The 11,102-nt window shown below is 41.1% G+C and overlaps 1 protein-coding gene across 1 annotated transcript; it reads left to right on the top strand.

Annotated features, from left to right (window-relative positions):
• Window positions 1-505: 505 nt before the first annotated feature.
• LOC119188362 lies at window positions 506-9,664 on the top strand. The gene is made up of 4 exons (XM_037446016.1): window positions 506-669; window positions 1,201-1,297; window positions 4,982-5,155; window positions 5,231-9,664. The coding sequence occupies exons 1-4, from the start codon at window positions 649-651 to the stop codon at window positions 6,175-6,177; spliced, it is 1,239 nt and encodes a 412-aa protein (XP_037301913.1). The 5' UTR covers window positions 506-648; the 3' UTR covers window positions 6,178-9,664.
• The last annotated feature ends 1,438 nt before the right edge of the window (window positions 9,665-11,102 follow it).

Below are 11,102 nucleotides of genomic sequence, written 5' to 3'. Positions count from 1 at the left end.
GTCTCGTAGCACAACCGTAGTCGTGTGTAGCAAACATTTTTTGATATATTGTGTCGGTTATTACAAGACAATTTTACCACAGATTGTTTTTAATTCTTGTCCCATAAACACTGAACAATGAACTGATGGAATAGCTATTTCAAGTTACAAGCTAATAACTTGGAAAATCAAAATAATATAAATTATTTTACTATGTATTTTACTAGTTACAAATTTATAACTTTTATAGGTAAAAAAAACTCTATATACCTACTGATAAAAAATTTCAATTACCAAAAATGCCTTGAATCTACAAAAAGTGCATCATCGGCATCGCTAATTTCAAGATCTTACGGCATCAAGAGATTACAGGCGAGCGCTGCAGTGCGGGGCCGGTCGGCGGGGCGGGAGCGGTAGCGCGGCGGAGGGCGCGCCCGTGGGTAGCGGGGGGTGTGTGCCGGTGGAGCAGGCGGGGTGAGAGATGTGCGCGGGGGGCGATGCCGCGACCGGGTCACGACTCGCGCCCAGTGCGGCCGCGGCGCTCCGCCGGCGCGCACTGCGCCGCCCGCCTTCTATACAACCTCTCCATACTCCGAGTTAACTGAACGTTCTGTGTATTTAGTACAAGGTGTGGTGCATTGTCGGTCAAGTGTGTAGTGATCGGGGACAATGATTGTTGAAATACAAGAGGTACGTGCCGTTTATACACGTGATCGGACGACACTTGGGACGGTTTTATGTCACAACGTTTGATGCACCAGAGATAATTATTCTTTTATATATAACAGCGATAAAAAATTGTCTACCATGTACCCACTACTACTTGTGACACTGATGTATTGTTGAAACTTTTAATGGTCCACAAGTTGTGAAGTCTCAGTGTAGATTAAAGATCGTGTAGGGTGCCGATGTCAGTCGGTCAACGCACAGTGCGTGCGGGGCGGGGCGGGGCGCAGCGGGGTGTGCGCGGGTGTAGCGCGGGCCGCGGGACGGGAGGTGGGGAGGTCGCACGGGCGTTGCACCGCTGCAGCCAGTGCAGGCCGCACCGACAGGGCAGCTCCGCCGGAGCCTGCGGGGCGTTACTCGTATTACTTACATCCTAATGTACTAAATATAGTTTCGTACCTGAATCAATGAAAATGGGTTACATTGTCATCACTCTAGAACAGATGATTATAAGTTTGAGGTGAATAAACGTATTTCAAATTAATGTATTTTCAGGAGGTTAGAGGAAAGAGGCCTTTCAAGATATGGGACAGTTCTCGGAACGTGAGGAAGGGGCTGGTGGTCACTAGCTTTGAAGAGTTAATACATAGAGGTCAGTGGACACAGTTTTTATACGCGGGCAGTATTAGCAATACAATTACAGGTGTTTGACATAGAGAAAGCAAAATGATTATGAAATACATATTTGAATATATTAATTTGCGGTAATAGATATTTATTAATTAGCTGGCTGAATGAAAAAACGCGTTTTAACTTAGAAGTTATACATTCAATTCGCATTACCTAATCTAGTTTAATGAATTATAACTACAGCTTTGAATCGTTTATGAATTGAAAGGATATTTACAAATTTTTATTATAATTTAGCATCTTCTATTTTAATATAATCCTTTTTTATACTTAATACAAAAATAAGTAAGTGTTCTTAATACCTACCTCAGCCATCTCAGTGGTGCAAGCTTTGTCATTATTGTTGAACATAGACTAAAGCGAACTCATATTTAATTCTCGACAACTGTCATTTACTTGTGACATTAACGGCCTGTTAAGTTAGACAGTAAATGCTAAATGCATTCTTGTTTACTATTTATTTGGGATTTTGAGTTCGTATTGGTCGCCGTTTTTATGTTTAATTATTAGAGTTTACTTTTACATCGTGAACAGGCCCCTAATGTTGCTATTACTTCCGTTTCAGTTTCATTTGATATCATTCATCGTTGTATTATTATCAATTTGATTAATTGGGTTTATTTTTACTATTCATATGTTTACAACTTTTTTGTTTAATTAGTAGTAAAATACTAAATTTTGTGTTTTTGAATGTGGCAATGCTCATGGATTTCAACAATTAAAACTGGCTTTTACGATACTTTGAATCTTATCCCTGGACTAGAACGTAGCTTTCCCACTGCTGTGAAATTTACAGTAAATATGAAAACTGGTGTCTATAAAACTGGAATAACTACACGTTTCCGTCTTGTAAAATATGGAACTGCTTTATTTTACTAATACCGTTAAGGTGGTAGCTCATTAGGTCCAGTTAAATGTAATTTAATCATGGATATTTAAAATTTAAATGACGAAATTTTAAAGCCAGAAATATCCATGATTATTAATTATTTTTACATTTTCTTTCAACTGCGAGAACTAATCACTAACTAGACGTGAATTTAAATTCTTTACTTGCCAATACTTGTTTAGTTACCCAGATTAAAGCCGAAACAAAATGTATGAAAATGGACCTTGAGCTACCACCTTAACTTTAAACCAGAAAAGGAAATGTGGCGCCCTCAAACAGCTTTCTGATTCTCCTGATCAACCTGGGCTCACATAAGACAAACCACATAGTAACAATAGCTTTTTAATTTACAAAAAACCTAAAATTATTAGCCTTATCATTATTATAAATCACAACGGACTTTAAAAAACCGAACTCAAAACAAATGATGCAAACATACATTTGTGTCATTTAGGAAATTAAACCTGTATAGTGTATACCTTTTACCTTCTACCTACCTTTTCTAGCTTTAATATAGCTACAGAGTTTAAATAGAACTAAACTTGACACAGCGCCAATGGTAGCTAGAACATTAGAAATGCCTAGATTTGTTAGACTGAACTATTTTTTTTTACATTGGCACGTCAACGCGAGCCCACTGCACCTGATGATAAGTGGAGTAAAGACCATGTAGAGTGTCGACCTCGCGAGCCTGTGTATATCTGGATATACACAAGCTAATCCCGGCACAAAATGCACTTCGGGAGCCACTATGACGGGTTTTATACGTTGTGTACGGTGACCACCATCCGTTCGAATACTAATATGTTACCACCTGCAACTTAGTAGTAAATGACGAGATTTTTATTTACATATAATATTATATGCCGCTATATTTAGGCTTTTTATCTCAGAAAATGGACAATGGTAACTTCTGTTCCGGAAAAAGACTTTCAGTTAATATAACATATTTTCCGGTAGTCTATATATAGGCCACCCATTGGTCGACACTCGCACCGAGGCTGCCCGGCAACTCCCACTGGCTTTTTCCAAAATTAGTTTGCTGCAAAGCTATTTCCGTCTCTAGGAAGTACGTAGCGGAAAATTTCATGCATTTTTTCCAAAGACTGGCATTTTAAAATTTTAGATATATAGGTTTACGTTTTAGTTTCGTGTTGTCTGATAATTTGATTTTGTGTTTTTTGTAGTGAAACCTTATATTGTGTAAAATTGTATTAGTAATGAGGTTTTACATGAGTTTGTACTGTAAATTTTGGGGTGCGCTCTTCTCGTGTACTATAAAATAGTAATATATTACATCTATAAAATAGTACCTTGATCGAAATTGCATTGTGCAGTCCCAATCAGATCCGGATTTAATGACTTCGCCGTAATAAAACTGAGCACAATTACAATTACTTAAAAACATTATAATATGACATAAATAATATCGACTTGGCGACAAATTTTATCTAGTAGAGGTGACAACCATTTAAAATCGTAATCATAAAACTAACGAAAATAAGGAATAAAAATAACAATTCCTTTTAATGGAGAAAAACAAAGTGGCAATAACAAGGATAGCAAACACTCAACCTGGATCAGAATGTTTGGGATCGGTGGGGACGGTTCCACGAACAACATTATGTGAAGTGGGTTAAAAATAACCTGACTACCTTAAGGAACATTGGGATGACGTCAATGAAATTAATATTTAACTTGAAATAATTTTTTCTACCTTCTACCACCCCTGCAATATGCAAAGACTATTGTTTCCCAATTTGACATTGTAGATGTATGTATGTATGTAAAATTATTATAGAAGACTTTAAATCTCATGTTTTAGGATATAAAGCACATTGGGCGCTCTGAGAACTTAATTACAAGGGTGGTTACAGCTGCTACTTTTGTTGTCAATAATAGGTAGCAGAGTAATAACCTAACTATTAGACAGTTTTCTCAAATATGTATATCAATTTAGTTCCTTTCAGGTTAAGCGAAGCAGAAGGGTAAGATATGCTATGAATTTGACCACTGCCAATTTCTTTCTCCCTTCTACTTTTACTAAAATGCAATATACGATGCAGTGAAACGAAATAATGCCATATTTACCTAAGAAAATTGATCAAATACACGTTCTGGTTTTTTGAACTAATAAGATGCTAACAAACATATATTCCGCCTGATCTTAGCATTAAGAGAATTGAAGAAAATACATATTATTTCTTTTATATTTCTATTAGTTCGCTTCCAACGTCCTACGGCACCTAGAATACAGAGTCGAGGTCGGTCCGGCTGTAGTAAACTGTTTAGCAGCGGGTCAACAGGGCTGCGCGGTTGGTTGCGCTCGTGACCTGATTACGGGTTCGAGGTTGTCACCGCTCCCACCGTTTAGCCAATAAACATCCGTCTTTGTGAAGTTTTCTTCATTACTTTTCGGATTGAGTGGGTTTTGAAACATTTAAGGGTTTACATAGCGAGTAGTTGTGTTGTGTTAGGTCAGTTTCATTGTACAAATTCAATGTATTTTTACGGTTGGTAGCTGCATTGTCTTATAGATCATGGTCACCATGTCGGTGTTAAGTAATTGAAAAAATATATCAACACACATACTACTACATACTTAATAATATTTGTTTTCTCTACTTTGATTTTTAAATTAAAATTTTAGTAAGTAATTACCCAAATGAGTTGTCGTTGATAAAACAAAAAACTACTTGAATGTAATATAAGTATTCTTAGTAACGGAACCTGTTAACCTGCGTGTTCTGACGGCAGGTAAGGAGAAGTTGTCAGTAGCTGCGAGTGAGCCGGTGCGGCTGGTGCTAGAGAGTGACGGCACGCAGGTCGAAGACGGCGAGTACTGGCGTACGCTACCACCCAATACCGTACTGCTGCTGCTGCGCCAGGGCGAGCGATGGTATCCCACAGGAGTCGACGTCATCAAGGCCGGTCAGTGCGCACACATCTACCATATCACACCTGCACATATCAACGTTATTTGACTCTATGCTATTCCATTTTCAGCAATATCAGCAATCCCCAAAATAGTATGCGAGACGATCCACGCGCTCGAGTTACACGATGAGACGCCTTCATGGAAGATCATGGACAACAAGGGGCGCGTCACGGTGGTGCTGCATTGGGACCAGCGGCCCGCGGCGTCGCCGGCCGCGCGCTCACCCTCGCGGCAAGCCAAGCCGGACCGACGGCCCTCGCTCGTGATCCAGACGTCGCTGGACCGGCCGCAGCCGCCGCCGCCACACATCACTGTCGTGAACCACGACGAGCCGGGCCCCGCGCCGCGCCGACTGTCGCGCGGGCCCGGCTCACTCGAGCACACGCCGGGCGGCGTGCACGTGCATACGTCCGAGTGCCGCGCCGCGCCCGCCTCGCCTGCGCCGCACCCGCCACACGCACGGCCACCGCCAGACGAGTGCGACTTCCATTGCTGCGCGCTACATGAGGAAGGACGCCGGATCGCCGTACACAAAAGCGTCGCTACCTCGCCCATACAGGACGCGCAGCCTCGCGCCTCACCACAGGGCCGACCGAAAGGCCACGTGCGCTTCCTAGATGCAGAATCGGCTCGACGAGGTGACCGCGACTCGTCTGAGAGTGAAACAGAAAACACACTCGTTGAAGACGAGGCGGTCACATCGGAGAAGTTCTTGCTGTTGATTGACCAACTGAGCGTGGACCAAAAGCGACACCTCACCATAAAGGACATCGGCATCATACTGGAACGGCTCAGCTCAAAGATCCTAGACGTGGAGCGGCTCGACCGCGAATCAGAGTCGGACGACTGTTACAACTGGACGATTAAGGCGACGATCAGAGGCGACGCGCTGAGAGAGCTCGGCGTCATATACAATGGCAACTACTACGCCATCAGCGAACACCCGGGCTACCGGGAGGAGAACGAGGAGGCGGGAGACGAGGGCGAGGAGGAGGAGGAAGAGGACAGACTCTGATCGGGCCTGTGCGGCGCCGCCGTGCCCGCCGCCGCCGCCGCCGTGCGCCACGCGCTGTGCCGCATCGCCGCGCGCTGACGGCTGCGAGCCTCGAGCGCCGCACCGACCCCCGCGCCCCCGGCGCACACACCGCGCACATACCCACAGAGTGAGTGACAGAGCTGCAGCGTGAACGGCTCGGCTCGGATCTCAATCCGCTGTGAACGATTAGAGACTTATATATAAAATTGAATGCGGCGCGACCTCTCGCCCCGCGGTGCGAGGCGCGCCGACGCGACTTAGGTAATAAATAGCGAAATTATTATAAGTAAAACTGACTTCCTATCGTTTTCTAAGGTGATCGTTTAAGTGTACGCGCCGGTGCACAGACGGGCGCCAGCCGACAGCGCCGGCCGCTTACGCCGACCCCTCATATTAGCGTAATGTGTATTATATTCCGATGTCAGCGGAACACAATAACTGCACAAATATTTATCATCGAGATTGTCGTCGTATGTTCTTAGGTAAATAATAAATTGTACACGAGCGCGTTGGCGACGATTCACTGTGTGACCGCGAGCCAGCACTCCGACACGTGTCCGGCGCCCGGCACCCGGCGACCGCTCTCGCTTGCTCAACCACCTTCATTCTACTCACACTCGAGACTGGCCTAATGCATCGAGGAATATGTATTGTATGGATCACATTGCACAATCGACATTCATATTAACTGTTAATAACACCACTTTAGGCGTGAAAGATGCAAATAAAACAATAAAGTTAGTGACTTGGCACGGCCGCGCGGCTGTCGGACGCCGGGCCGGTCGCCGGACGCCGGTGCCGCAGCGTCACGGCACTGCGCGTGCGCACAGACTATAAACAATAATGTTATGTAATCGAATGAGGTTAGACGGAGGCGGTGCGTTACAGAACCGTGTGATGTTACTCGCAGAATTTGATTCGAGTTCACTGTAGTCAATAAAGAGATGGTTTGTCAGCGCTGGACGACAATTCCGTGTAGCTAGGGCGATGTTTCAGAGAGAGCACATAACATTATACATATATATAATAGATATATAAATTATATTAATAAATTCAATGTTATAAAAAGAGGTTGTAACTAAAATACGAATCCTTTATACCGCCATCGCATCAAGTCATCATGCCAAAATGGGTATTTGTAGTGGGTAAGTTGATTCTTGTATTTATTAGCTCTATGATACAGTAGTGTTGTGGGATGTTTTTGATTTTTGTATAGTGTCGATGCGTGAAACGGAACACGCAATAATGTATGATATATGAAATGTAATAAGTTTTACGGCTCCGCGGAGGCCACCATCAAATGTATAGATAATTAAGGTGTAACATTAATGACGACCGAGCGCGCCGCCTCGCTCCGGGCCGCTGCGCAGCGCGCGTCTCTACGACGGGTTTGGTTTCGCCTCCCGTTCATTCTGGAATACGGTTCATGAAGTTGCCGCTACCTCATATTTTAGTGCATTTGGTTTTGTTATAGCAACGTTTGTTTACGCAAATATATTTTGCATAATATTTTCATGAGCCGTCTCGCATTCCATGTTGATGTTTTGAATGTTAAAGTTATTGTTTAAAAGTTTGATATTGTGATTTGCCCTCGAGTTAATTATTTTCAAGTTATTCTCGCTGTTAAGATGGTAAGACTAAAGTTGAAATATTGTAAGAAATAAAATCGTGGCCGAGTTACGAGCGTCGTACATTTGGATGTCTTTTTGCTCTACAATTTGATTATCGGTTCATAACGGACTGATAACTGAATCGCCTTTGAAATTCATTGCGGCAGAACTGTATGTTTCATTGTAAGTTGCATTTTCGGGTATATGGAATTTATATGAAGAAATGGTGTGAAATTTTGTGGCAGGGCGCAGGCTGGATGTGAGCTTTGAGATGTATGATACGAATAATACTTATGTACATTGCCATTTTAAAAGCAAAAACTATATTACACCAAGTGCACGAAAGATTTAAAACAGTCATCTTATTAATTGTTAAGAGATTCGTCACGACAGACATGATAATTTTGGGTGGCTTCGGTTTAAAAGGCGTAAGATGTAGGCAAGAGACTATGGTGATGTTCACATCCAGCCTGCGCTTGAAGCTATCGATCGCAGGTGTGTTGAAAAGACGGTGAAATTTCTTTTCTCGCTGTCTAAATCATTCGCTTAATTCGTTTTGTACAGCTAATGGTGAGTCTATGGGATTACGATCCGTTACGCACATTATTATATTGTCTAGTTAATGAAAACGTTCCGTTTTTAATATTTTTATGTGCATAGGAGTAATTAATAAATTGTATAAAGTATTATTTGGGGTCGAGCGCGGACGAGTCGCGTTTAATCGATCGGGGATTTGGGCGTTACATAATCCTTAACATCTTTCAATATGCTTTAAATGTTTGAGTGAAACGGAACGGACAAGATGGCTATGCGGAGATGGGCTTGTGAGCTTAGTACGAGTAAGGGAAGGCAATTTTGTATGAAGTATTTGATAGATAAGCATTTTTATGAATGAATATTATGCAACTTTGAGATGTTAATGAATCGGTGGTAAAGTAAGTTTTTGATATCGATTGAAAATGATTGATAGGTTATATCGATTCTTGAATTAAAATTCATGCTGTCAACGTTTAGAACGAATATTTACTTTAAATGTGTGGCTAATCAATATTGCTAAAGATAAAGAACCGTTTATATTGAATGAAACTAATTTATGATAACTTTGCACATGACGATTGGAAAGTAGGGTAGTTCGTGGCAGCTGTAGAGATATAAATCGAATTGAAACGGTCCCGTGTGACGAGGAATATGTTGGGAAGCATTTGCTATTTGAAAGTAATCTTTATGTAACGCCTAATTCCTTTGCGATGGTGTACAAATGATAATGTTGCGCGGTCCGTCAACAGTGGCGTCTACAGGACTATTTTCGCGTTTATGTCAAACTAACTACTGTTTAACAATCGATTCTACTCACAATAAATCGATATATTGAAGACTTGAAATGTCATCAAAAGAATGCTTCAGTGTTAAAAAGATTACATCAATTACAGCCTATACATTGAATATACTTTATTGATAATTAATGGAGTAGGCAACGCTGAATAGTCCTGTGCGGTGCCAAAGAGCACTAGATGCCTCATAATAGTTAACTGACTGACATAATTATTAAGTATCATCTACAACAACTGTTGAACGCTGCCGTAACAATATTATCGTCAGGAATGTGAAATGGTGGGTCAGTATCGATTCTTTATCGGATTCTATTTGTACGAATAATCGATTTAAGACCATGTTTGTCGCAAGAAACGTGAAGAATTCGAAGATAAATGGTTGGTAATGCATGTAGCATTTTTATAATAATGTACTAATTAATCTTCAAAATGAAGGCTTAGTTACGCGAAAGCAATGGTACGCCAGTTATAACGGGGTTTTAGAGATGTGGCTCAATGTCGATAGTCGATACGACGGCCACCGTTTCCCATCCAACGCTAACGACTAGGTACACGTAATGACGTATTAATTCGAAATAAACATACATAACGTTTAGATAATACGGTAAAGATAAAACTGATTTTCGAAATGGTTATTTCGTTTTCTTATCTCGTTTTATAGGAATGAATAGTGAATTGTTTTAATCGGTTATTTGTTACACACGAACACATTGTGCAAAAATAATACGTAAACTAATGTTAGTGGAATCGCATGAACGCAGTTTTAGTTTCAAATAACGTGCCAATATGGAAAACAATACAATTTATAAACAATTATTTACAAACCATAGAACAGAAATCGTGCTAATAAAATAGCAGTGATTATGGAGAAATGTTTACTTAAAACTTAATTATGTTTACCATTATATTATGAAACATATTTTGCTTTTCGTCAAAATATATTCTTTTAAATTTTATGATACAGACATGACATTACGAATATTTTCGATTTCAAAATAATTCTATTATTGTAAATAATTGTTTATAGATTGCTAAAACGAATAAAAGTGCCAAATATGTTTATATAAATTTAAAATTCAAGAATTCTGGTCTACCTACACTTGACGAAATCCATTTGACGTTCAAACAGGCTTGTAAATTAAGTATGTCTACACACTGAAGTGTAACACTAATGAAACAAATATTTAATGATCTCTCTCCCCAGTCGGTCCCTCATTACTAAGGATCGTGACTCTCAATTATCTTCGCAGTGATATCTCCATCGGCTTCGGTCTTCTTCCTGATGAAATGCTGTATTAATGGAGACATTCAAAGCGCTGGAAACCTGGCCTATCCATCGTGTGGGGTTTCCTCGTGGTCTCTTCCCTTCCAACTTTACAACCATGAGCATCTTTTCGAGGTTGTCTGGTTCTCGTCTGGCGATATGTCCAAAATACTTTAAGGTTCTGTAAACAGGTTGCATTTACTGATAAAATACTATTTTTACCCATTCTCTCCTAATGTACAGCTGATACAGCGGACATATATTGGACCTTGCATAGAGTATGGTCTTGCATTGTTTGCATGAAACACGAACATAATCGACCATTAGGAGACATCCCTCTGACTCGCCTGTGTGTGACTTTTATAATTGTCATTATGTTATTGAGCCTCGGTTTACTTTTAATCAAGTCTCGCCTTGATTTATAACAACAGTACCCTGAGCGTATTTATCAAAATATTTGCGCCTTAAGCCAAAGCAATATCGACTTTATGCACAAAGTTGATGTTTGATTGGTTATAGACGCAAATATTGGTTCAAAATATGCCAAGTGTGCCTATAAGCCTGTACGTCAAATGCTGGTCGAGTGTAGGTCCAAGGTCGTCCCCGAGCGCCGACAGCCGCTAGCCGGACGTGGTGCAGTACCGGATTACGTTCATAAACACAGCATACCTAAAACTTCACTGCCACTAATTTAAAAAT

This window comes from Manduca sexta, unplaced genomic scaffold (genome assembly GCF_014839805.1).
Source record: "Manduca sexta isolate Smith_Timp_Sample1 unplaced genomic scaffold, JHU_Msex_v1.0 HiC_scaffold_2450, whole genome shotgun sequence".
Classification (NCBI taxonomy): Eukaryota; Metazoa; Arthropoda; class Insecta; order Lepidoptera; family Sphingidae; genus Manduca; species Manduca sexta.
Note: the sequence above shows the minus strand (reverse complement) of the source record. Positions and strands in the feature narration are given on the sequence as shown.